General features: G+C 44.6%; 1 protein-coding gene across 4 annotated transcripts; it reads left to right on the top strand.

Moving 5' to 3' along the window:
• Window positions 1-27,587, top strand: ebf2 (EBF transcription factor 2). 4 transcript variants are annotated; one of them, XM_030105298.1, is made up of 16 exons: window positions 1-641; window positions 2,366-2,522; window positions 4,257-4,314; window positions 5,730-5,785; window positions 5,906-5,979; window positions 7,291-7,359; window positions 22,158-22,239; window positions 23,743-23,884; window positions 24,760-24,890; window positions 25,060-25,186; window positions 25,302-25,390; window positions 25,495-25,560; window positions 26,077-26,245; window positions 26,333-26,515; window positions 26,635-26,805; window positions 26,981-27,587. In XM_030105298.1, exons 1-16 carry the CDS (start codon window positions 508-510, stop codon window positions 27,010-27,012), a joined length of 1,740 nt encoding a protein of 579 aa, XP_029961158.1. In that variant the 5' UTR covers window positions 1-507; the 3' UTR covers window positions 27,013-27,587. The 4 variants fall into 4 exon arrangements, with proteins under 4 accessions (XP_029961158.1, XP_029961157.1, XP_029961156.1 ...); XM_030105297.1 differs by having other exon boundaries at window positions 4,251-4,314; XM_030105296.1 differs by having other exon boundaries at window positions 26,635-27,587.
• The last annotated feature ends 4 nt before the right edge of the window (window positions 27,588-27,591 follow it).

Raw genomic sequence — 27,591 nt, 5'->3', positions numbered from 1 at the left:
TTCACTACAAGCCTTCTGGCCCCCGGATCAACTGTTTTGATCCGACTTGGCCTCGTGACAAAGGAAGACTTTCTGCCCACAGATAATTTTCCAAGACGACGTCCGAGAAAGACTCCCAGCCTGGAGCAGAAACCCACAGAGCAGGTGATCAGATGCGCTCGCGCTGAGGCTGGAGGTGCGCGCGCTTGGACAATGCTCGCAGCAAGTGGAGGGATATATTTACCATCATCTTTTGAACCTGAAAAAGCAAGTCTGCTTGGATTTTAATTGAGACAACCCTCTGAAACATCACGCAGCGCCGGTCATTCATTTTTTCAAAGCTTTTTGCAAAAGCTCGCTTTTTCCGCGGCGCTCTGGAGGAGCGCAGCGCCTTGAAGCGGACCTTCTGTTGTTGTTTGCCAAAGTGCTTTAGCAGTCCACTCCAGTTTTTTTCCCCCCTTTCTCTCTGTCTCTCTCTTTTTTTTTTAATTCAAAGAAAGTGCACCACACGACCAGGACAGGGCTTAAATGTTCGGGATCCAGGAGCATCTGATACGAGAAGTGAGCGGATTAAAAGAGAGAAGTCTTGGAGAGGAGATGGATCCAGTCCGGTCGTGGGTGCGTAATGTCGGCGTTGTGGACGCGAACGTCGCGGCGCAAAGGTACAGTGGAAACCCAGCTGGTCTCCTGCTCCTAACTTTATCAGTGTGTCATAATGAGATGTAAAAAGCGTCGCAGAATGTGTTTTCACCTCCAGAATGACACAGACTGTAAGCGTAAATGAGGTCAGACGGTCCTTTTAGGAAATAGTTATAAACTACTTGTTGCGAAAAATGACAGAAAACCTCTATTAAACTCGCTGGCCCTAAGCCCTTTAAAGACATTCAAATAAAAATAAGAGCAAAATTGATCATAATACAACCTGTATTTATAAATGTGTTTTCCTTCATCAAAAGGGAAAAGAATCTCAAATCAAAAAGCTTAATATTTTAAAGGTTTTTATGCTAAAAATGTATTTTAAAAATCCAAACAGTCTTTAAGAAGATAATGAATACTTCTTGTAAATGTTACTTTATATTTTTGGCATTAGAAAGAAGAGATGACTTTGCTATAGAAGAAGAAGTCTATTTAATTACTCGATAAGGATCTAATTCTTTATTGATATAAAACAGAAAGACTCTTTTTATTTACTGATCAGCGGCCACAACCTGTGCACCTCTTTAGAATCAAAGGCCAGACGTTTTCCTCTGTTGAACGTTTCTTTTTTGTCCTTCACACTCTTTGAAACATCAATTTAAACCCTAAAAAAGCATTTTCATGTGTCTTTAAATTTATTTTCAGAAGCATTAAATTCATCGCCCGACCCGAGCAAGCACAGAGATGCGACAGCATTGTAAAAAAAAAATCTATGAACACAAAATGTAATAAACAGAGAAGGAAGAAGTTAAACTTTGCAATAAAAAACGATTTTTTTTAAAGGATATTATCCATCATTACTGATAATACTGTTTATTCGATGTCATATTATTGCTGCGTTTTTATCCCTTTATTATTTTTCAATAATGTCTACAAGGTTTTTCCCAAAACGTTTTGTTTTTACAAGAAGTATTTGGAGCTGTTGTGGTAATACGGAGGACATACTCAAGTTATCTGGGAAACACACTGTGAAATAGTCCGATTTACATGATCAGGACCCTTTGCAGGGTCTCTGCACATTGCCCTTGAGACTGATTTAAAAAAAAATGAGGTTAAACTTTCATTCATCAAATCTACAATTTATTTGAAGGAAGCAGTCAGAGGCTTGTGATTATTCAAGTATTCTGCATCAAAGGTTCTGATCCTGTTGTGAAATGTTAAAAAGTTAGCTTTTTTTTGTGAAATGCTTGGATTGATTTTTGCATCTTAATTCCAGTAAAATAGAATATAAATTAGCTATGGTTTTCACAAAGTTTTATAAATTATTTTGTGACATCATTAATAACTCTTTGTATGAAAACAGTCCAGTTTTATAAAAGCAATAAAAATAATCAATAACAGATGAGAAATGTAAGTGTTTGAAACCTTTTTCAAATAAAGAAAAAACATTTTCTTCTAAGAAGTAAATCAGATATACCCATAAGAGCCATATTAAATTAGTTTTCATTGCAACCTGTAGAGAAAAGTGAATTGTTTTTAGTTACTTTTTGTTTTTATACATAATATCTAAAGCTAGATTTTAATAATTTCTATACCTCAAAACAGAGAAAGGGATTCTATCTGTTTTTCAAATAGTAATTTATTGAAAAGTATATCTTATTCAGCTGTTCAAACTTGGTTATCTTTCTAAATATGAATGCCTCTGATTGCTGTTGTGAGATCTGACTGGTTCTTTCTGCTGTGTCCTCAGTGGAGTCGCTCTCTCCAGAGCTCATTTCGAAAAGCAGCCGCCTTCAAATCTACGCAAGTCCAACTTCTTCCACTTCGTCCTGGCGCTCTATGACAGACACGGGCAACCTGTGGAGGTGGAGAGGACTGCCTTTGTGGACTTCGTTGAGCATGAAAAGGTGTGTATCTATTCCTGTCTTTTGGGGAGATTATTTTAGGATGTAATCACTTGACTATCTGTACATTCACTCTCAACAGATCAATTATAGAATACTTTAGAATCTGAAGATCTAAAGTACATTTTCTTTTAATAAATAATACAAACAACAGCATGTATTCTTCATAGGAAGTATTTTAACTGTGCTCAACTTAATCTTCCCCATCCCCAGTAAAGCCAAGCATATCGAACAGCTGACGGCTACATGTTTACACAAGCTTTACCCTCAATGAGCTGATGATGTGGGATTGAAAAAGAATATCTAATGACTAATTAGCAGCTTGCCTCATTAGGAGGACATCACTACTTTTTTAAAATGCAAATTACGCTTGCTCCTGTTAAGTTATACAGTGAACTAATCATCAAAGTCTCTCTCCCTTCATGGCCCTCTTCCATACTCTAAATACTGCCATAGGGGGAACTGGATTCCTCAGGTTGGACACGACCAAAATAAGGAAGGGTGCAGCGCGAAGCCAGAGTTAGAAAGAGACCGTCGATCCGAGCGAGCCTTATGCTCGGCGCTGACGGACGATTTTGCCTTGTGGTGCGAGGGAGCAGGGATCTCCTAAAGTGGCAAGAGGAGGACGAGGAGACGGCTTCCCGTCGGCTCCAGTTCACACACGGTGGTGGAGGTCTGGAGTGATGGAGGTGGTGGTGTTAACGCCGGGGCTCAAAGCTGTCAGTGCGCTCCCCTTTGTGCCACACAGGCCGGCGTAGACTAATATGACGGCAGTGGAGAAGTTCATTTTCTGCATGGTTACCCTGGCATCTGTTTTTGCTTTGTAATTATGCAGAGGTAGAGCGATGGCACGGCGAAATAAATGCTCCTCTGTGTGTATTTGCGAAACTTATGAAGCCAGGCATCCATCTATCTCCTGACGTGTTTCAGTCTCACTTCTCATATTAAGTTTTGGAGCCTCTTACTTTCCAAGTCATTTTCATGCATCTTAATTTCCAGACTTCTTCTTGCCTCCTTGCAACTGTCTCCTTCTCCTACTTTCTTCCGCTCTCCCAACCTCCTTGTTCGCTCTCCTTCCTCTCTTGTGCTCATCTCTGCGATGCCAGCCTCCTGGGTTATTGGACCAGAGAGGATTCCTTTGAGACCACTTAGAAAGACCAGTAGAGGTAGAGGAGGAGAAAGAAAAAGGAGGAACAAGAGACAGAGAGGGGGGAATGAAGGAAGAAGTGTGAGGCTAGCTCAGGGCCTGGGGGAAGGAGGGAAAGCGGAAAGGAAGTTTTTCTGTCAAGGTCGACTGCTGCTCAGGCTCACGTACAGTGCTTTCCACTTGCTGGAGCACACCACACACACACACACACACACACACACACACACACACACACACACACACACACACACACACACACACACACTACCTTTGGAAATGTCCACTGCATTTGATCTTTGGGTTTTTAGGACTTTGTATCAGAGATGATAGTTCAACCTCAACAAAGAAACATCCGATTCAAGGTTAAGTGCCCAGCTTATGAGCACGGCGTCGAGTCCCACATGAGCCCCGAGTCTGCAACTCAGTGATCTCGACGCCGCTCCGTGCGATGGGTGAGCTGCAGGATTAGGAGAGGCTCGCCGTGCTCACACTGTGCATTGATGCCCAGCCGCACTCATCAGAGCCCCAATGTGCTTAACGGCATGCTTCGCTTTTGTCTGTGTGTCTGTCTTCTGCTTTCTAAGGAGCAGACGGGAGAAAAGACCAACAATGGCACTCACTACAAGCTGCAACTCCTGTACAGCAACGGTAAGCAGGGCCACACCTGAATTTTTCACATTTTGGGTTGATTTTCTTATACTCACAGGCGTCTAACTGGGCCTGTCAGGCACAGTGCTAATTGACGCATTTAATAAGGTTTGAAAAAATGTTTTGTAAGCGACACCAACATTAGAAACTTCCTCTCCTTGTTGTGCTCATAAATTACCTGAAGCCCATCGTCTCATCACTTGCTTTGTACGATTTTTAGTGTGAGTTGTTGCAAGCAGACTTTTCTTCACCCGAGTATGGGCAAATGAGGTGCAACGGTGCCCCCCCCCCATCCCAACCCCTCCACATCCAGCCCCCCGACTCCTCTCACCCCCCATGGTGCTTCCACATCAGATCAGGGGATACACAGAGAAATTTGGTTCCCATGAGCCACTGCTGCCCCTGCTCTGCCATCGCAGTGGCACCCATGGGAGAGAAGATAAAAGACATGTTCCAGAGCAGCCCCCTCACATACACACATACGTACACACACATACACACTTGTACATACAAGCACACCAAAAGCACTTCCTCTACATTCCCTCCTCTCATCCCCCTTCCCCCAAGCAATATCAAAGGCTTCTCAATTGAGACTTTGATGAGAGGAACACATTTTAAAAGCAATACTCTACAAAGTCTCCACAAAAAAAAAAAAAAAAAAAAAAAATCCACTGGTAATACGCTCTTCTCTCAAGGAGCAATTCATTACATGTTGTTTCCTTCTCCGGAGTGATTTGCAGCAGTGATTTGAAAGCATCCAGAGGTTCATCTAACCCACCTGATTACACAGAACATGTTAGAAACATGTAAAAAAAAAAAAAAAGAAAGAAGACCTTTGTTCTTTAATTGAACCCTCGAATCAGTTAAATGTCACCTGTTGTGTGGAGCATCCTCCTGTCAGTCTACAAAAGAAGTCACTAGAATCGCAGAAGTTAACATCATAACCATAAAAAGCAAAAGCTTGACAAATCGTGAGAGTCTGGTTGTAAATTATGGCCCCACAGAAGATTAATAATCATAGGAACATCAAACAGCTGTCAATCCCCTCAGAAACCATCTCAGATAAAAATATCTCTGACTGGACAGAGTTCAGTTCTTTTCTGAGAGCATGTCCAGGGTTTGAGGGGAAAAAAAAAAGATGGAGATCATCAATCTTTCCATTTCATTAGTAGAAACCACTATAAAACATGCTTTGATCAAATCAGCAAGTAGAAATACAAGATGGAACAGATGGGATATATAGCTAAACAAGGCCTAATTTACTACGGAGGTGAGTTTTCATGATTCAAATCCCTTTTTGTCACTTAATTAGTGCTGGATAACATTTACCTAAAGAACTAAAAGCATCAGAACAGTTATTCATGAAACCTAATGATAATTATGTTAAGTCAATGGCAGTTTCTTCTTTCTTTCAGGAGTTCGTACTGAGCAGGACCTTTATGCACGACTCATCGACTCTGTCACGAAGCAGGTTGGTAGACTTTCCTTCGGGTATTCTTGAAGCGTTTCTCCACTTTTTAAACTGCAGAAACATAACTTTCTCCTCCATGAAACTGAATCTGGCCCATTGGTCATTATTTTCTCCCCTCAGCCGATCTCATATGAGGGACAGAACAAGAATCCAGAAATGTGCCGAGTCCTGCTCACACACGAGGTTATGTGCAGGTAAGCTTCACAAACTCAAAGCGAAACCTTGACCCACAGGGATGAAATCTAAATATCCATCACTCTCCTTCTCTGTATTTTCCCTCAGTCAGCATGGAATTTGGTTTTGGATGATGCTTGGGCTGAGACTTTTTTTTTAGAGAAGAAATTAGTCTGTTTTTGTTCTGTAAGTCTAGCCTGTCTGTCATCGTCCTTGTTTCGGCGGTAGCCCCCCTGCTGCTTTCTGCTGTAATGCAGCATGTCCTCGGGCCTGCTCCTGTTTCCTCTCTCTCTCTCTCTCTCTCTCTCTCCGGCCTTTGGTTTTGCAGCTGACAACACCAGACACCGGACTTCAGGGGAACAAAGCTTCTCACTTGTGGAAATAAAACCCCAGCAGTCATGTTGAGCGCAGACAGTCTACATGAAGTGAAGTGAAGCCTCGACTGTCCGTGTTTTGGAAGTTGAAGGGAAGTTTAAGTAGAACTGAAGTCTCTGCTTGTGAAATACTGACTTCTGTTTAATATTGGGTGAATAAAGAGAAAAGATGAACAGAGGATTATGGGTGGAAGAGAGAGAGGGTGGCCGGGACGCAGTGACCTGGGATTGGGGGGCAGCAGGGGGAAGGATAGGGGGGCTGGGACGTGGCGCGAGGGGCTAAGACGGAGTGGGCTTTGCCATTGTGTAGCCAGCAGATGCCCGAATGTGACTCACAGCTGGCTAATAACAGAGCCGGGGAGGCAGAGGGCAAGCGTCACAGCTGGGGAGTGAGGCCGTCTGACAGGGGGGCGGCGGGGGGAGCGGGGCAGGGCCAAGCTGGGACACGAGAGGGGTGAGGCGAGGTGTAGGGGTGGCAGATGGTTAGGGGTGGGGGCACTTTTGTTATGCAGTGAAGGGGACTTTGGGGAGGGTGTATGTGTTGGACGGAGGGGGGGCCGGGTGGCCAGCAGGCTCCCCGGACTGGACTGCTGACGAATGGTAGGATGTTGTGTGACGGTGTGTTTGTGTGCAGTGAAGCTGTGTGGGGGTTGAGTTTGATTTCAAAATCAATGTGACAGATTGCCTGGCTGGCTTTTCACTTTTGAATGGTCTCTCACTGTTTGTAGGGTGTGTTGTTGTACCTTTTCTTCCTCTTTTATTCTTTTGTCTATTCTTCCCCTCCCCTCTCATGCCTCCTTTGTGTGTTCCTGGATCTTGGCCGACTGCAGAGCAGAGTAGTCTGGGTCTGTGGATGTGGACGGGCCAGACAACTCCCCCAGTTTAATTACTTAGTTTTGTTCCTTCCCCAAACTGATTTGTTTCCCCTTTTTCCTCTTCCTTAAACTGCCCACTCAGTCGCTGTTGTGAGAAGAAAAGCTGCGGCAACCGGAATGAGACTCCATCTGATCCAGTCATCATTGACAGGTAATGAGATCAAGCCGCATCCCACACGGTGTCCGTCAGCCTCAGACAAGCCCCTCTCCGTGCACAATGTTCAGGTTGATCTTTCATTGTGTGTTGCTGCACACTTGGACATACAAAAAGGGGATTTCCAGGCATGCATAAGTTTAAGATACAGTGCCCTTTAATTCTTCACTGTATCTCTGTTAACACATATAACACCTTGGGTCACTGGATACCATGTGCCTTAATGCTTGCAGGACTCAGCAAATTCACACACAACACACTTGTGTAGAAAAATAGTGGAAAAACTTGACTTGGCTTGTAATCAGCTGTTAAACATGTGAACATACAAAATGATAAACCCGCACATGTGGCCTGGGTCTCAGTGGTGTCTTCCCTGATATGATGGGAAACACTTCTGTCATATACATTATCTAATTATGTCTGTTTATGATGTCCCTTTTGCAACTTTACTCACTAACAATCAAGAAACAGCATCTCTTTCATTGTTACATGATATGCGAGCATACCAGAGGCGGTTTTCGACTACACTTGTACTTGCACAAATCTCTTTGCGTTTTCCTGCACCCAAAAGACTTTAGTATCGTTGCTAAATAATGACTATTTTTACTTTGGTGCACAGAAAGACAAACTCTATTTTGAGTATTGTTTTAGATCTTGAATGCTGTGGTCAATTAAGTAACTCAGGTACTGAATATCCCAAAATACCCACATAAGTGGTTCATTTACCCAGTGTGCCCTTGTACTAGGACTTTTTCCTGTTGCAGCCATCACTTTGCTAACTCCATATGAACAGTGCTGGTGCCAAAGTGAATAAACTAAATTAGGAATAAAAAGGAATGAAGAGCCTAATGTTTTTAGGCTCAAGAACACTGTCAGGCCATGAGTGTACACACTAACACAGTGAAGTGATATAAAGGCTAATACCAATCACACCAAATAAAAATAATGCTGATATTGTGGAAATGACTGAATGAAAGAGTAAAAAACCCAAGAGTAGTGGAGAATGTGGCACAGTTGTTTTACAACCCAGAGGTTGGTAATTCAGTCCTCCATTTCATCCTTTTCTGTCTGTCAAGACAATGAACCCCTAAACCTTGACCATTGGTGTGTGAATGTGTAGTGAACTGCATGGGACAATGGATGAATGTGACTGGTCATGTAAAGCTGCTGAAGTACCAGAATGTTCTATAAGAAAACTCCATTCATCATATATATGTTCCATATCTGTAATTGCGTGTTGAAACATGCATGACATCTCAAGTGTTACATTGCAAAGTTGAATTTTTACCACTGCAAAGGGAGCTCACACTGCATCAGTGCTTGCAAACTGCAACATGCATTACCAAAGAGCCCATGTCTGTCTTGCACGTGTTTCTCTGTCATCACGTTCCTGTTTACCTGTTGATCCGCCTCCAGCCTGCGAAGATCTGTTTCAATTTGCTCACTCATTTTGACACTGCAGCTGAAACTTGGCAAAAGCACATATTTCCTTTTTATCAGAACCATGTGAACCTTTATACTGCCAGGCCGTCTCGCATATGTCGTAAATGTTCACCCTGACAGCCAGTTATCAGACTTAAAGGCAGATGACCACCCCCTGTAATCAGCGTGTGTGAGAGCCTCCACGTCCGAGGGATTTCAGAGGTCTCGCACTGTCTGCCTGGCATTAACAGGAGTGATGAATGCTCATAAGTGGAACGTATGTGAAATACTTTGACTGTGATGTCACGGACGCAACCTTCACCACCTCTTCCTCGCTCGTTCCCACTTTTGCCCTCTTCTCCTCTTCTTTTCCTTCCCTACTATTGTCTGTCTAGAAAACACTCACTTCATATACGTCAAGGACCCTTTTCTTTCCCCTTCTCAGTTCAAGCTGGCTGGCTGTTGACAGTGTGTCTCAAAGGATCTCGGCTGAAGATAGTTTTCATATAATGGAAAAATCGGGCTGTTGTCTTTTGAATTTTCCCAGAATACCTTCGAGCAGCTGCTTCTCCCATTTACTATAGCATATTACACTTGCGATGACTTTCTCTGCCTAAACCTCTTTCAAAATTATAAGAGATCAGGATTCATGGCTGTGAGAAAAAAGAAACACAAAATCTGTATTTTGTTTTTTGTTTTTTGAGCGTGTGAGTGTGTGTGTGTGTGTGTGTGTGTGCGCAGTCCGATGTGCAGCTCTGAGGATTGATTTAAATGAAATCATTGACCTACTGTACTCTCTAATCACACTGGGCATATCCCGTCCTGATGGGGGCTTCTCCTTCTTGACTGGCCTGTGAAATCCTCTCCTCGGGGAGTGGCCTATTAGCAGCCAGTTAATTTCTGATAAGCCAATGGAGTTTTGCATGGCCCTTGTGCCCTTTTATCCCCCTGCATAGGCACTTTCTCATCTCTTTATGCACACTAAAAACAGAGATGAGAAGGCAAATAAATAGAGTGGCAGGGCAAGATGTGTGTGCGTGTGCATGTTCACAGCATGTATGCATTGTTTGTGTGAACTAAACTAGTGTATATTGTTGTGTGTGTGTGTGTGTGTGTGTGTGTGTGTGTGTGTGTGTGGGGATCCTTGAACGTTTATTTATGTATTTATATGGAAGCATGTGCAATTGTCTGTGTCTGTGTGACCCCTGCGCTGACCTTTTTCCTAGTCACTGCTTAGGTCTTAAATTATTCATGTGTGTGTGTGTCTGTGTGTGTGTGTGTGTGTGTGCGTGCGCAGGAGACGGTCTGTTTCTGAGGCTCTAGTAATCAGCCTCAGTTCCCAGCCCCAACACCTGTTCTCCAATTAACATGCAGCGTGCTGGGGCCCACTCGCTCCTATCATCCAGCCACTGCTTTTTATCCCTTTCTCCCTTCTTTTCTCTTTAGTCTCTCACCCTCAGCCCCCTGCTCCCTTCCTGCCAACCCACGAGCCCCTGGCTTGTATCCGCGCTTCTACACACCCCACTTGCTCTTTTACATTTGCTCTCGCATGCTCCAACTCTGCACTCACTGTTTTTCGCTCCATATTGCTTAATTCCCCTGCTCCTCTTCATTTTCCTTCACTTTACCGTCTCCTTCAGCACCCCCTCCTCTTCCCTTTAGCCTGTCTAATTTTGCCATAATTAGGCAGTGTCATTAGGACACCTACCCAAGCACAAGGGAGTTAGCAATTCCCCAAACAGCCCAAACCCCCTCTTTTCTAATCTCCTTTCCATATTGTTTCAGTTTTCTCTCCCCCTTCTCCTGCTGCCGCTGCACCCCCTCCAACTCCCCTCTCCCTAATCCTGATTTGAGTGAAAGGAGAGAGAGGAGATCACAGCTGATCCATAGGGAGGGGTGAAGTAACGGGGGGTAGAGCGACCAAGGGATGAAGAGGGCAAGGGCAGTCGCTGACAAAGAGATGACTCAAGTTGCTTATAGAGGAGAATTATCTAATGCCCCACTGCCTGCTGTGTCTAATAGTTTTACAACTGTCTGATCTTAACATTAGTGAGCTGGTACGCACACAGGCCCGATGCCTCTCCTCTGTTTGGAGAGGGTCACTTAGACCTTTGACAGATGGACTGACGAGTTCACTGGTTAGGCGACTGATCGATAGAACGATAGCTGGATCAATGTCACTAGTCTCATTACTAGAAATATAACAGTTTGAAATCATTCAGTCAATATTGCTTCGGTACTTCCTCTTAAAAAAGTGAAGACAGGAAAATTTGAAAAAGAGCAAAAAACCCTGTGAAGCTATAAGAATGTCTGAAATGTATTCGATAATTTTCTCTCATTTTTAAATTACTCATCAATAAGTAACAGATCAAATGGAAGGGGAGTAATAACCAGTAATTTTCCCACTAGCCTTTGATGCTTTCCCCGTTTGAAAGTCATTTACCGGAAGAAGTTCTCAATACGAACCTGGGCAGATCTGTTATTAGCGGCATTATTGCTCCTGACCTCTGATACCACAATGGAAACTATATTGGTTTTAGGCTCAAGCTGGCGTCAGTATTTATGAGTAAAGCATGGGGTTTACAACGGAGACAAGCAGATGTCAGTATTAGCATTGGACGGTGCCATTTAGATGGGAGGGGTCGGCTCTCAGAGAGAGAGAATGCTTTTATATTTGGCTAAGAAGCTGAGATCAATAGTTGGTCATAGGAACTGTGTGGAGGGATCCATCCAAAGGCACAAGGCTTGCGAGGGGCAGTGGGGTGATCAATGGCAAGCACTATCTCACTAATTGATCGTGTTTCCAAGAGGGGCCTTTTTTTTTTTAACAAGCCAGAGCTCAGGGAAAAGAAGAATAATCAATAAGAATTTTCCAATGTTGTCAATATGGCTCTTTCCCTCCCCCAGACTCAAAATGAGCTCACAAAGACGCCCATGCTCAAAGATCTTATTTGCGAAAACTGAATCTATCAGGAACTAAAATTACTTTCCATGATTTCTCTTTATATTTTAACAGTTACGTTTCTTAGTGAGTTTAATATTTTGCTTTTTTGTTGTTTTTTTTTTTAACCATAATTAGTTGTGTTGAAAGACTGCTCGACTTCAGATGCTCGGCTCCAAGAAGAATCCATTACTCTTAATCTTTGGTTGTGGGTCGTATTGATCTGTTTGTAGTCTTGGTTGTAGTTATGCACATGTACCACAGGTTTGTTTTCAACTAGTGAGAGGAGCGTTTTGTGTTTTTCTTACTAATCAGTTGGCGGAAAACAGCTTTAGTTTCGGTTCAACTACAGTTGGTTTTCTTGGTCAACATACAATATTGCTGGTATTAGTTGTCAATTGTTCATGCTGATATGAATTTTTAAACATGTTTTCCTGTAAAAAGCAAACACACCCCAAAACAAAAACACCTTAAAGCATCAGACTGTATGCACACAAACACTGAGAGTCACAGCTACACGGCGCAGTGGAGCTCTGCCGCTTTTCTTTTCCGGCTCTTCATGGATTAACGCCGTCTGCACAGTCTGACAATAAACTATTCAGAAATCATTTGTTGCTGTATGTAAATGTCCAGTCTGTGCCACTGTGCCGCATCACAGAGGCGCTCTGACCATCTGCTTTGATGTTTGCATTTCCACCTGCCTGTGCCTGCCTGTCACAACCTAATTAAAAATAAAATACTATATAGGGACGCAGGGATCGTTCCCCTGGTGCCTCATGCGGGACGCTGCCGTCTACCTGTGCTGTTTCTCCTTGTTGTGGTAATGGCGAGGAACACCGGCCTGCTCATTCCTCTGCTTTGGCCAAAAAAAGGAAAAATAGAAACTTCAAGTCTTTGGGAAAAGAACATTAAACTATCAGCCAAAGAATAAATGCAGGAGCATTTTTTGGACTGTGTCAGGGGTCGAATTCCTCCCCTTTCCCAGTTGCATACTCAAGTTCAGCCGCCAAGTCGCCCTGTTAGGCTGTTATATATGCACTTGAGAGTTTTATGTGTGAGACAACAATGTCATTTTAGGAGACTGTTTCTCATAGTCCCAGTTTAAGATTGTTTTTTACTGAAGCTGTTAAATGAAGCTCACAACTCTCTTATATTGCTCACGTAGCACAATCAGCTTCTCAATCAAATCATTCTGAGATGTTTCTAAACCTTTCTAAACTTCACCTCTGAATGTACTGTAACACCTCTGGCCCGAAACATTTTGGGCAGTCGTCATGTTTAATACTGAGTTTTCAGTGAGCCTCGAATGTCTCACGTTACCTGGTGGGAATTCCCTCCTCTGAGCTGGAACAATAAAAACGGTGAACCAGCTGAAAGAATTCCTGCAGATGAATGACAATGTTCTCATTATCCATACGAAACAAGACACTGATAAAATGATGTGTGAAAAATCAATACCATGGCTTGAGTTCATCCATCCTTCTTCTGAAGTGCTTTATGGAGATGTAGAGAGCTGGAGGCGCAAAATGACCAGGCAGGCATGTGCAGGGAGAAGATACAAACTGCACAGAAACCCAAACCCAGCTGAGCAAAGACCATCGTCACTATGAGGGCGAGATTAAGTAATGAGACTAAATCGGCTTACACTATTCTACGCAGCACTAATGCAAATATTAATGTGTATGCATAAGTTGCCTGTCTGTCTCGCAGATATACATGCAGAGAGACAAAAATCAGATCCTCCGCTCCCCTCAGTCCGCTGTCACAGGTTTCTCCCTGGTGGGCCAGTACTGTCCAGTCCCTCCAGACCCCCTGTCAGCGAGCCCTTCAGGCAGGGGACCAGGCAGCGTGGCGACAGGGCCCTAAGGCTCTACTGCACACCACCTCACACATAGCGGAGCTGCGCTCAGGCTGGACCACTGAGCAGCTGGCACAAGACCGTGGGGATGGCTCCTCCCTTGGGGCGATGCGAGCAGAAGAATGACACTAAGACAGACAGGAGAGACGACGCAACGTCTAGAATATCAAATTCACTGACAGGTACTGCTTCAAACAAAGAGAGCCCCACTCAGAGTTAGACGAGTAAAAAATATGTTCAGAGACCTTTGGAAAGGCAAAAGATCTCCACAGAGTGTTCTCATTTGAACTGGGAAGACCCTAAACTCCAGCGTGTGCAGGAAGTGTATAATGAGCAGAGGGTTATGGGCCGAGTTTGTGTTCGGTCACCTTTGCTCCGGCTTGGCCAACATTGGTTGTTGTGGCTTGATCCGCACCACAAGGAGTGGGCCCGGCTTGTTTTCTCTGAGTGCCTACGGAGGGGGCAGGTAGGAAACAGAGAGCTCTGGGGCAATGTTTTGACAGGAAATGGGGATGGACTACCGATGGGCAAATGCGGAGGAGCAGCAGGGGCACTTTTGGAGTGGGTGGGATGTATAGAGGATGGGGGGGGGGGGGGGGATTAGAAGTTTTGAGTTGCTGCTCAATGGCAGTTTGAAAGGCCCCACACTCTCCGTGCTGCTGGGGCAAACCCTCCCATTTGTCTGACTGCTAATAGGGTTCACCTTTGGTTGAGCAGTGAAGAGATTAAGTAGGGGCACTCAGCAGATCACAAGGGGGCAGATTAGAGTGATTTAGAGGTACTTCAGATGGTAAGCAAGCTAGTGAGCGTGTGTGGCTATCTGTGTGTGTGATTTTGGATTGGATTGTCTTTGAAATCATTTTTCATGTGAAATTCATGTTTTTGCCTTTTTTTTTTTTTTTTTTTTGGGAAAATGATCTTGCGTGAGCGCAACATGGCCCCTGTGTGCTGCATGTGGGTGGATGTGTGAGGAGTCAGGGGCCATGTTTGCAGTGGTATTTAGGAACAAGGGTTGTTTTCTTTGGCTGGATGCTGCTGCTGCTCTCTCTCTCTCTTTTTCTCTCTCTCTCTGGTGTGTGTGTGTGTGTGTGTGTGTGTGTGTGTGTGTGTGTTGCTCAGGTCTTAAATTTCACTAATGACTTAACAATGCCCCCTGGTGCTTAGCCAGACCAATAAGCCACCTTGTTTATATTATTGTCTATTTATTTGTTATTTAGACTGACCATACCATCTCTCTGGATCTACGTGGGGTTGTGTTTCACTCCTCCAAATGCTAATGTTTGTACATCTGCTGCATTTCCTGAAGTTTCTTTTTGATTCATCATCTCCGTTGAAGCGAGCGTCGTGGTTATGTGGAAAAAGCATGCAGGCATGGATGTGGAGTTGATACCGTTTTAATATGACAAACTTCTGTTGGTAATTTATTTAACCATAAGGACTTTAGCACATCATTTTTGGTTTAGAAAATGAACGCACAAGTCTTTGTTAGTTCATTTGTGTGTTGCTTTTTGCAACAGATGTGTTTTTTCCTCATTGCGGATGGAAATATAAGTTAAAGGAATGTGTGTGTGTGTGTGTGTGTGTGTGTGCGTGTGTGTGTGTGTGCAGGGGTCCTGATGAATCTGTCAGGGCCGAGGGCAGGGGGTGATGTGGCTGCTGACAGGCTCCCAGCAGGCCTGCTGAGAGCCCCAGCAGCCTGCGTGCTCTCTGCAGCCCCCCAGTGTCCCGGCTCCCCTCTCAGCCTTCGGCTCCCACACATTTGCTGTGTATTAGCCACGGACAGTAAATTACAGCGCCCTGGACCTCTGAGTGATTCCATTCCCATCTCTTCACACGTTCCTCCCTCTCTTCCTTCTGCACTATTATCCAGCTCACCTTCTCTGCGTCTGTCTGTCTTCCCCGTTTTCACTCATTTTGATCTGTTTTCCTCCCTCTGTCTGTCATATTCGTCCTGGCTCTTGGACTCCCTCAACCCTGTCAGATTTCTCTCCCCTGTCTGTCTTTCCTCTCACTTCTGGTAGACTTCTCATCCTCCATTCTTCTATTGTGTCACGCTACACAGCGTTCCCTCCCTTACACATCCCCTCCGCTCCCCCTTTACTTTCTTACAAGCAAGTCCCTGTTGTCTAGGCTTCACAGGTTTCTCAGCCGCTTCTCTCTCTCCCGTCCTGCTTCCTATCCCGCTCCCTCGCCCTCTCCTTCCCTCTCCCTCTTTGCCCCCCCTCCCTTCCCTCTCTTTCTGGAAACAGATGTTGTTTGTCAGATCTTATCATTACTGGCTAATTAAGAAGACATCTCTTCTCCTTCTGTTGTTGCTTCTCTTTCCTCTCCTCTCCCTCTTGGTGGCATCCATCCCAGATTCATTGTTCTTCTCGCAGAAAGGTTCAGGTTGAGTTTTGATAATCTGATTAGTGGCTGATTGATTGAGAGGGTATTGAAAAGGTAAGATTAGTTTTGGTGTATCGCAGATGACCTTCTCGTATGTTTGAAATCTATTCAGTCGTAGAGGGTGCGCGGTGTCTCCATCTGACAGTTATGAGAGTGTATTTTGAATCTTCGTCCCTCAGGACGCACCAGGCATGCTGGGAGAGGTCAGGCCACTGATGGGACTTCTATTCCCTGTCCTGGTTGTGAATTCATGTTCTCTAGACTCTGAATATCTATCCATATCCATCTATTTGGCAGGCTGACCGGTGTCCCATGTGGCCGAGCTCTGTATGCAATCTACGCTTTTGGATAAGCTCAAGACACTGAAACATTAATTCATTTTGAATTGTTGAAATGCACATTTAGCAGCTGGCGGCGGCGAGGTTATGCAGTAAAACACTTTTTGCATCTTGGGGAAGCCTCGTTGAAATGCCGAAGTGCCTCTTGTGTACACTTCCCCATCATCCCACTTCCCTCCTCTCTGCTCCGCCGCTCCACAGTCACTTTTGCGGTGGCGAGTCTGACGGCTTTACAGCGCTGCGAAGCTCTATAAATCAGCACCGGTGGTTTAAATGTTTGGCTTTGTCACAGTTCTCAAGTTTAGTAGTGGCGGGGTGGTTCTGGGCCAAGGTTGCAGAGGTGAAGGCAGCCTGGGAGGCATCGGAGGAGAGGCCAAAAGGGACAAAGCCAATATGCTGGGAAAATTTATATAGATGGGCATCTCTGTGTGCTTGTGATCTGCATTAGGCTCTGCTTCAAGATGATAGTCAGTCCATGTGGGATTTATGTGTAGCAATTGTGTAGCAATAAAATGTGGGGTTTTTTTTTCATTCATTTTTAGAATTTACAAAATGACTTTACACAGTTTAAAACAGGCAAAAAAAAAAAAAAAAAAATCTCTGAGAACAGAATTTTTGACATGAAAACTGAATTTGCAAAACAAGATCACGGAACAGGCTCATTTCAGGTTAATTGGAGCTTTGTTTTTCCTTTAAGGTATGTTTGCGTGCTATATTGTGATAACATTGTGATCCTGTGAGATGATGGCTGCTAAGTTCCCTCTGAATCAGTAGATAATTCAAACTGAAAGTATCTTGTTCCAGTAATGACAGTGGTTATATCTGGAATTTTTAGTAACGACCAGATGTCCATTCATAGATTATTTACAAAATGATGAGAAAAAGGACAACCGTGCAGTGTGTTTCCCGATGTGATGTTTTCTTGAGAAATGAGAGTGAAACGGCTGAAGCAAATGCCTGGGATATTCCTGTACGTCTGCGGAGGAGGAGGGGAGTGGACTGGGAGCACGGATGTGAAAGGTCCTGTGGTGGTATGCGACAGAGGGGGTATCAGTTCGTGGAGGGTTTTCTGTGCCCCATTAGCAGTGTCAGAGGTCATGTGCCCCAGGTGTTAACCCTGGTGACCAGTCTAGCTTCCAGTCTGCCAGGGGACCCTGGTCCAGGGGTATTTATTACTTACCCTCACTCCAACCCCCAATACACACACACACACACACACACACGCACACATCTACTTTACTCCATCCCCCAAACACAGTTCTCTACACGGAGGAAAACAAAGCACCGGCAGCCATTCCTTAGTCAGCGTACTCGTACTAATTGGGTGCATATCCATACATTGATGCATGACGACCCATCTGTGGATTTGTGCCTTGGTGTGAAACAGTCCTAGGTCAACACTGGCTTAACCAAATCTTTGTCCAATGCCACGAGCTACGGTGTGTCTTGGTTCATTATGTGCGTGTCCTCAATGAAAACCAACAAACCCCGCACATACGTTTGTTCTGTGAGCGATCGTTTTTGCTAAATGTGTATAATTTTGCATGATTGATTGTGAACACATGGCTGTTTGCACGTCAGTATCTGTCATTGTGTATTTTTCTGTGAAGTCATGCGTGTGCGTACATGTGTGTGCGTGTGGTTCCAGCCTGTGTGTGACACATGCATGCGTAAGTGCATGTATATCTGGGCCTGTTGTATGAGTTAGTGCTCTCAGTGTGTGAGTGTGGCAGAGGAAGGCCCTCAGCATGTCAGTATGTTTTAATGCTTCACATCTGGTTTCCTAATTTTCCTCCCTCCCGCCCTGCTCTCCCCCAGCTCCCCTCCACTGAGATGTCAGGACACTGTTTTGTTTTTTCAGGGTGGCGGTGGGGGAGTGATGAAGGGGATGCCTGATGAGTGATGGCCCTGCATACAGGACATCGGCATTCTCCTCTTCCTCTTCTCCTCTTTATTTTCTCTCTTTTGTAGTCTCTCTGTATTTTCCGCACTTTGCGTCTATCCATACGTAAAGATTGGATTAGCACTTAAATGTTTCCTCTTGGCTTTACTTTGCTGCCCTCAAATGAGCAGCAGGACTTTCATGTTTGCTGACCAAAAATGACAACAATTCCATCCGCCACCATTCTTTCCATTAAATTCCTCCTGCAGTTCTGGATCAGCGCATAAATTTGTCATCTCCGGTGAGCTGAAAGAGCAATGAAAACACCGGCAGAACCAGACTTTTCTCTCTTATCTGCTAACTAACCTCAACCCTACATTTAAAAGTTTTTGCATCACAAGCTTCAAGTGTGGCTGTTCGTCGTAAACTTTCATTTACAACAGCCGCAGAGGGTGATGTGTTTTACGACTATGTGAAAAGGCAGTTCATGTCAACAGTGATTAGTGCTGATGAATGCCTATGAAAATTTTTGTTAAGTCTTGCGCAGTCGAGGTGCTCCCTGCATGATTAAGGCCATATGTAAAGCTACAAGAGGAACATTTATTTCCCACAGATCTCCTAATCGATCCAAAATGTGAGACTTAGCGTTTACACGTGGAGATGTTGATAAAAATGGCATCTCTTTCAGGGTTTATGTGTTTTGTGTCATGGGTTACTGTTTGGTCATTGATCTACTTTGAATTTAGCAAGTTGCTACTACTGTGATAGCGGTCTCACGCTGCGAGGCCTGTGTTTAGTCTTGGGAACGGGCGCAGATGCAGACAAAAGAGATTGGAGGCCTTGACAGAGATGCAGAAGTGAAGACAGAAAAGAAAAAAAAAAAAGAGAGAAAAAAAAAACACATACTCCCTGTGGTGCCACAGTGTAAAATGATCCCAAGGTTTAAGACTCGGGTCTACTTTTTGTTTGTGTTTCCTGTTTTAAGTGTGTCTTTGCAGGGAAGATGTTGGGAACTTGGAATCCGCTGCAGACAGCCACACATGGTGAAATCTGTTACCTTTTAATTTTATTTTCATTGATGAAATTGCTCTTATCCAGTTTTAATGTCACATTTTTTGGAATTTCAATCCAATCTGAAAAGCCTCCACTCTTTTTCTTCACATCCTATTGTGAAGCACTTTACACCGACTCATTAGATATTAATCAAACACAACCATAATAAAGTTGTTTCATACTCTATTAGTTTTATTGGCTCTGTTGTCTTGATGTTTTTTAAATGAAATTAAAGATTCACAATTTTCCACGTGTCTCTTGGCATGGAATAGATTTTAAATGTGTAACAAAACAAGCATTAAATACAAACACACCGACTTTAATGATATTCTTTGAAAATTGCTTCTCTGAGCAATTTCCCCACGACATGTAGATCACCTCCGATTCTTTGCATGTTCTCCTCTTCTCCTCCCAGTGGATGGGAAGGTGTGTGGGTGTATTACATTACCAAAACAAAAACAAACAACAGCAATATTAAACTTTTGCAGCCACAATAGAGGAGGGGATAAAAAACAGAGGGTCCTCGACTTCTTATTAATTATGCAAGATTAGTCTAATTATAATTCAGCAAATGAATGTGTGGCAGAAGGTGCGAGGCGACGGGGCTGGGAGATTTGCATGTTAAGTGGGCAGGGGGAAGCGGCTAATGCATGCTAATATATGCGTCAATGTCTCGCTTTAATTTCAGCATTTGCAGCTGTGTGCGTCCGAACTGAGGAGGGGGGGGGTGAAAAGTTGACTCAATGGGTTTTTGGGAGGTGGGAGGCAAAGGTGGGTGTGTCAGAGTATTAGAGTGTGCATGCATGCATGTGAACGTGTGTTTTCCGTGCGCTTGTGCCTATGCGTGTGTGCGAGGCATCTGGTGTCATACAAACAAGGAATGATGAGAAGGAGTCAACAAACAAGGTCAAGAACCCTCAAAAAGAGCAGAACGCCTGAAATGGATACAGACAGCCTTTTGGGGGGTGGAGGGGAGAGATCTGTCATGTCCGTCAGTCCAATGAGTGATGACTGCTGGTCATGTTGTGTGGCAGGAAAATGAGCGTTATCTAACCACAGCCGCGCTGCCGGCACGGCCGTTTACCGCAACACTGTGATTAATGTGCTGTTAAGATTTAAACTACTGTGACTGGATATCGTTGCTTTTCAAATGAACCACAATTTTAGAAATAATGCTGATGCTATTGAACCATCCAAGAAGTTATTACTGCACCAGAACACCTTTGATTACAACTTTTAAAGTAAAAATAAAAACTTTCTAACTTAACCATGCGCTTGTAGCTATTTTAACTCTTTCGTAAAAGAGCGAGGACAGATGTGAAGAATGACGACAATGTGAAAATATAAGTGAGGAAAAAAACTGTAAAGGATTCTGTGGGAGAGGCACAGATATGCCTTTTTACATGTTTCCACTCCAAACTGAGGTCTTGTGCAGCTCTGAACTCGCAGATCCGAGCTCTCGCTGATAAATTGTAATCATGCTCCGCCAACAACAATATTGATTGTCCTCCAATGAAATAGCTCAAATCAAGAAATATTGGACGTACTATTGGAACGGAGAACTAGTCGCAAGCCAGGTTTTGTTCACAAGGGAGGAAGCTGGAGCGAGTGATGGAAGAACAGCTAGTAAAAGCTGACAGAATGAGGGAAAGATTAGTATTCGGAGGGAGGATTCAGGGCGATGGGGCCAATATGAAGTTCCTCTCCAAACAACCACTCTCCATTAAGATGACTTATATTTGCAGAGAGCACAGTGTGGGTGGGACTGGAGTTACGCATGAAGGCCCAAAACGCTGCCTGCTTCTGCAGCATTGGTCCCCGCCACTGTTGTTGTTTCTTTAATTGGGGCATTAATAGATTTTTTTTTTTCCTCAGGAAAGACAGGAATGTGTTCACAGTGCACTAAAGTGGACATCTGGCTCGAGGGCTGCACATCAGCCAATTGCCGCCATATGAGTTCAACGCCGCATCATTTTCAAGTGCATTTCTTTAACGTTTCGCACGCTTCCGCTTAATTTCTCGCCACCATGAGAATTGAATGGATCCTCAGCCTCTTCTGCACCTGCTCTCTCTCTCTTCCTCACCTTGCCAAGTCTCTCTCCTCCTCGCTGCTGCATTTCAGTGATGGAATGTGTTCTTGTTGTTGCCTTCTCTTTCCCATCGCTGTCTTTGCCTCTCAGCATGGGGACTTTGGGATTGCGGCAGAGCTGCGTTGCCATGGCAGCGGGCCGTGTTGCCGAACTGTGTACACCTGGGATTTGGAGTCTCTCTCCCTCCGTAGTCTCCCTCTCTCCTATTTATTCCACCTTTCTCTCAGGTTTTTTTTTTTTCTTTTTTCCAGCGAAGCAGAGGCTATCGACACCCCCACTTCTTTTTCTCTTCCCCCTTCTTCTCGGCGCCTTCACGGTCTATCAAAAGTAAACTCACATACATAATGAGACACATATACTTGAAAACAAAAATTCATGTCCATACCAGCGCCTGTGCCTTTATCACTACCTTCCTCCTTCCACCTCCTCATTTCACTTTCTCTGTAGTTGTCTCTACTTCGTTTCCTTCTCCATTCCCATGTGGGGGTTCAAATACGGCATTGCGGGATACCACAGTCCCCTGAGTCCCCCGGCATACATCACTGTCTTGAGTTTACTTTGAAACACAGCAGCGCTTTTCACCGGACTGCGCTTCAAAATCTCATTACTTGATTTAAACTCTAATAACATTGACTTTAATACTAAACTAAACAGCTGGGATTGATGTTGGAACTGTAATCAGATGTGCGAGCGCAACACAAGACCTGTCTCTGAAACATAATTAATGTCTCCTTTGACTGCTGTCGCGTTGCAGGTAGCAAACAGTCCACGCGCACAATTCTTTCTGAAGTACAAACATGTGTCCTTTTATTTACCTTTGCAGGTTTTTCTTGAAGTTCTTCCTGAAATGTAACCAGAATTGTCTGAAGACAGCAGGAAACCCGAGGGATATGAGGAGATTTCAGGTACAAATACATGACGGGGTTAAAAAAAAAGCAAAAATGTGTGTGTGTGTGTGTATCTGCTTGTGTGTGTGGAAGGAGAGGGAAAATGACAACACACACCTGAAAAAGTCATAATGACAACTTATTGTGCTCATGCCCTTCCATTTGGAAAATAGGCATTTAATTTCCTTTCCAGTCTGTCTCCTTGAAACATTAACACCATAAAGTCTAAAAGGCTGGAAAACTTTCCAGCGAAAGACACAGAGGAGGGAGGTAAAGGTGAAAGTTAGAAATCAATAACAAGTCAGAGAGATGGAAAGACAAACCAAATAAGAGAGATATGTGTGGGACTTGGTCGTGGGGGTGCCGGGGTGCAGGAAATAGGTTGAGGTGTTTCAGGAAGTTGTCAAGAATTGAGTGATTGGCTCCAGATGGAGGAGGTCATGCTCCGTGACCCAGGAAGTGGTCACAGGGGACGCTCCCGCCTCACTTCCTCCGCCGTCTTTCAGCACCAGCGGCCTCTGTCTGGCATTCTCCTTCTCCCAGCAAACCCTCCGTCCCTTCCCTCTCTCCGTGCTCCCCCTGTCTTCCACTGTGTTTGCTTTAACTCCTGTGACGTGACACATGCTGAGAAGTTATGAGCACGCCGGTGCTCCGCGGCTCTCATCTCTGGGTGAAGAGGTGATCAGATCTGGGCTGGAGTCTGCTGCTTGATCGATAATTTACAGTTATTTTCCTTTTGGCTCCCCTCCCTTTCTACCACCTATAGAACATATGTTTTTTTTTTCCCTCTTTTCCCCCCCCCCCCACTGATGCTCCTTCACCTGCTAAGTTGCCGCCATGTGTTTGTGTCAAAGGGAGGGCAGACCTTCCTCTTTGATTTTCCAAAAGTCCATATATTTCATAAGATATTTATGTTTTACTATTTTATTAAACATGTCCTCAGCGATCCTTTATTTTTCCACTGTGAAAACACGCTCATGAACACACACGGTCTCTCCTGCTTTTAAAAATAATAAATCCGCACTTACTGTATAATCGTCCAAAGCGAAAAGTCTTTTTCATTAATTATATCCGTATCATCCACGAGAGGCAGATGTGGGAAGGGACACACACAGGCTGCAGCCAGAAAATCAAATTAGGGCCACTATATATCATCCTCTGCTTTAACGGCCGGCTAAAATGGGAGATTTGGTCCATATGTTTGGTGTCATTGAAGGATCAGGAGGAGACAACGATGAGCCTGCTGCACGCCGTATGAATCAAAAAGTTAGGCAAGAGGCAGCGGAGAGACCATATGGAGACCTGATGGAGGAGTGGAGGGCTGTGTGAGCGGTGACACCCCCAGAATGCAGACGTATTATGGAGATCCCGCATTACCTTTTCGAGAAATATTGCTATCACCTGTACCCCGAAACAAATTGTTGCCCTGGGATTTTACTGCTGTAACCGGAGATAGTGACTCACAGTGTGCTGTCCGGGAGGCGCGCATATACTCATGCATCTTCCTCTGGGCTCTCTCAGGTGGTCTTGTCCAGCACTGTGAGCGTAGACGGCCACGTCCTCGCCGTGTCCGACAACATGTTTGTCCACAACAACTCCAAACACGGACGGAGAGCTCGCAGACTTGAGCCGGGCGAGTCTGTGGAGAACACTATGGAATACGGTGAGAAAAGGACAAGATGTCAAAATTAATTTATTCATTTTTCTCCTCACATGTCTACTCGCTAAGTCACAGTTAAAAACATTAGACATGCTTATTTATAGAGAAAACAGCGGGAGCAGTTTGGCATATCAAACACAACCAGTCTGCTTGACTTGGTTGGTGCTAAAAACTTGGTGGTTAATTTTGATTTTAAAAAATTATGAAGAAAAATTGGCATACTAAGAGATATTGGGACAAAGAAGAAATCATTAAATTTTTGGCAAGCTCCGGATCATATTCTTGCCAAGAGGAGGTGTATGCAACCACTGGAGTACCATCTTCTTGTTAAATAAATATTGATTTGTCTACAAGTGTTCCAGTTAAAGATATGAGAGGTACAGTTCAGTTTCCATTTATCCTGTTTTCAGAGGATTCCGGTACAGGAGCTGTAATCCTGACTTGAGTCATTTTCCTACATTTTGCATTTGCATTTTCTTTTTGGACAGTGGATTCACAAATGTGCTCATACAAATTGGTTGGCTTTGATTGTGCTATGATAGCTTCTCTCTGAAATTATGTATATTTTTGCAAACCACCTTCATGTTCAGGGGTCCTCAAGCTTTTTTCAGTGACCCTCCTCTGAGTTCCTCCCAAGAGGGATACAGATCCGCTCTGATCTCTTTTACCAGAACATTACAGTGAAGTCCAGCGCTGCTGGACACGACTCCTCTCACCTTAATATGAAAAAAAATGTAGTTTGGACAAGAGTTTTGCTTTGAACATAAACTTCATCACTACAAACCATTTTCAGGACATCCCTGCACCCACTAACTTTAACTCCTAAACATCTGCTATTAAACCCCCCGGAGTAAACCCTGCTTTGCTCTTCTTTTCAGCTACTCCATGCATCAAAGCCATCAGTCCCAGTGAGGGCTGGACCACTGGCGGGGCCATGGTCATAGTCATTGGGGAGAACTTCTTTGATGGGCTGCAGGTGGTTTTTGGAAGCATGCTAGTCTGGAGTGAGGTAAGACTTTTATCAGCAGAATATCTCAAAACGCTGCTACAGAGCCGAGTGCTTATCTCAGCAGTTAGATGATGTATGGCTGTTTTGTTAGCCTAAATATCCGTACATTCATCTTCTATACTTGCTTTAGCCGAGTATTTACAATGTCATCCCGGTGCTTTGTTCTCAGCTGATCACGCCACACGCCATTCGAGTTCAGACGCCTCCCCGACACATCCCCGGAGTTGTGGAGGTCACACTGTCTTATAAATCTAAACAGTTTTGTAAGGGAGCGCCAGGACGGTTCATCTACACAGGTATTCATGCATAGCGCTGTCTTCATTCTGTCTGAAAAACCTGAAACATGATGTTCCGATGACTCGCGGCTCAGGTCTGATGTACTGTGTCCATGTTTCCAAAACGCTTCTTTAGCTCTCAATGAGCCAACTATAGACTATGGTTTCCAGCGCCTTCAGAAGGTGATTCCTCGACATCCGGGTGACCCAGAGAAACTAGCAAAGGTGAGCGTCTCTAAAATGAACAGATTTAGCATGCTCAGTATAACTGGTTAAGATATTATGGGTTTTTTTGTGATAGCAGTGAATTAATTGTATTTTCTTTCCAGGAGATTCTCCTGAAGAGAGCAGCAGATCTGGTGGAGGCGCTGTATGGAAATCCACACAGTAACCAGGTAAAAAAGATCTTCAGTGAGCATCCTTTCGCCATTTCGCTATGAATATATGAAGAATTGTTACAGTTAAAAAGGTAGAACAGATCTGAAAGAAATGCCCCAAATGTTTTAGGTTGCTTTGTTGTCCAAACTTCGGCTCAGCAAGACAAAGCATATGGGACTCGAAAGTTGTTTATCAAGACAAAGATTAAAAGTTAATATGCAAACACCATACTGCTCTTTTCGTCTGTGGCAAATAGCTGCTTGGCAGCCAAGTCTCAGTTCACAGATGAAATGAGAACACTTGAATGCACCAGCATGAGTCAGAAAATTGTCAGCAGTGCTGTTTGTATATGCAACTTCTATTTAATGGGCTAATTGGGTGTTGGTTATACATTCTCCGTTTTAACAATTAATTAGCGCTCCCTGTGTACTGGCAGCCCATAGATGAATTAACAGCGGTAACGTGTTGGCAGGCAAACAAAGCCGCACCGTCTCTCTGTATCTGTGAGGCCAACCCGTTGCTTTCCTCCGTAGGACATGCTGTTGAAGCGTGCGGCCGACATTGCCGAGGCGCTCTACAGCGTTCCCCGTCCCCACAGTCAGTTACAGGCGCTTCCCAGCTCACCGGCCCACGGCAGCGTCATGGGCCTGGGGTCGTACCCGTCTCAGTTAGGAGTGAGCATCGGTGAACAAAGCAGCCAAGGTGAGGTCCAAACTTAGACCTTTTTTTTTTGTTGTTTTTGTCAATAAGAAAGCTCAAATCTGACAGTGTGTTGAATGTTTCTTCCAGGCTACATCCGTAACTCCAGCAGCCTGTCTCCAAGAGGTTACCCATCAGCCTCCACTCCTCAGCAGTCAGGCTACGGTGGCGGCGGTGGAATGACCGGAGGCTACGGGACGGTTCCCATGACCAGTCTAGGAGTCCCCGGATCTCCTGGTTTCAGCAGTGCCTCTCCCACCGGTTCTCCCTACAGTGAGTCCTCACGCGCTCCCTGTCGGCCCGCTGCCTGTAATCTGTCTTTAAGAGTGGGCGTTAATGAAGTTATTGATTGTGTTTATCAGAGTTAAACTGGACTCCTTCTCTCTCCACAGTAATGCCGTCCAGTCCCACTATCCCGGGAAGCTCCAGCTCTTCCTCGTCTCTTTTGCCTTTCTCCTCCTTCCCGTCTGCTGCTAAACAGAAGAGTGCTTTTGCTCCCGTCCTCAGGCCCCAGGGCTCTCCCTCTCCTGCCTGCCCCGCCTCAGGGGGCAACAGCTTCAGAGGTAGCCATGCAACTCACTATCTGACCCCCCTGTCTGAACTTACGAATGCAGTCTAACCCCTTTCACTAACTCAAGATGATGTGACTGAGCAAGACAGAAAACAGTTGCTGGATGTACAATAATGCAAGACCCGCTTGATTAGAATCATAGATTTTGTATATTTTTTTCTCTCCAGCGATGACGGGCCTGGTCGTTCACCCGATGTAGCAAAGCACCCCTTCCAATCTACCGCAGCCCACTGCTTCACTTAGCCCCACGTTTGGCACTGAGGGGGTAGAGAGGACGGAAAATTGATCACTAGTGACCATGTAAAACTTTACTCCCTGACCCCCCACACCTCCCCTATCTCCACCTGACACTCCTTAGTCTCTTTTTTGTCCAACTGGATGAACAGGACGGGGTATGAAAATGTCCAAAGACCAGTCATCTGCTCCAGATGCAGCGGAGAATTCTCCAGCCTCCACCGCAGGCAGGCCTCGCTCTTTAGCAAACAGCGCCGGACTGGATCGCGCGCCGCCGTGTGGGAAACGAAGCATAACGAAAGAAACAGAGAAGAACTCGTTGTGTATTTTCACTCCATGCTTCAAAAGCGCCTCTGTTGACCTCTGGCCCGTGATCACATGCAGTATTCGGTTCTTCCAACGCCTGCCCGAACCCCGGCCGGAGACTTGCGGGATGCGCTGTGAGAGCACTGAGCGTTCACGGATTTACAGACACTGATGAAATGTCACGGCTCGAAAAAGCAGGGTGCTACTTTGTCTGTGTCCGGACACCTTAAATGGCATG

This window comes from Salarias fasciatus, chromosome 12 (genome assembly GCF_902148845.1).
Source record: "Salarias fasciatus chromosome 12, fSalaFa1.1, whole genome shotgun sequence".
Taxonomy (NCBI): Eukaryota; Metazoa; Chordata; class Actinopteri; order Blenniiformes; family Blenniidae; genus Salarias; species Salarias fasciatus.
This window is presented reverse-complemented; position numbering and strand designations above follow the sequence as displayed.

What these genes read in the sequence shown, in the direction of transcription:
- ebf2 (XM_030105295.1), top strand. Translation starts at nt 508, where the DNA reads ATGTTCGGGATCCAGGAGCATCTGATACGAGAAGTGAGCGGATTAAAA. An exon ending in GCGAACGTCGCGGCGCAAAG is followed by an intron (nt 642 to 2,365) that starts GTACAGTGGAAA and finishes CTGTGTCCTCAG; the next exon opens with TGGAGTCGCTCTCTCCAGAG. An exon ending in GCAACTCCTGTACAGCAACG is followed by an intron (nt 4,315 to 5,729) that starts GTAAGCAGGGCC and finishes TCTTTCTTTCAG; the next exon opens with GAGTTCGTACTGAGCAGGAC.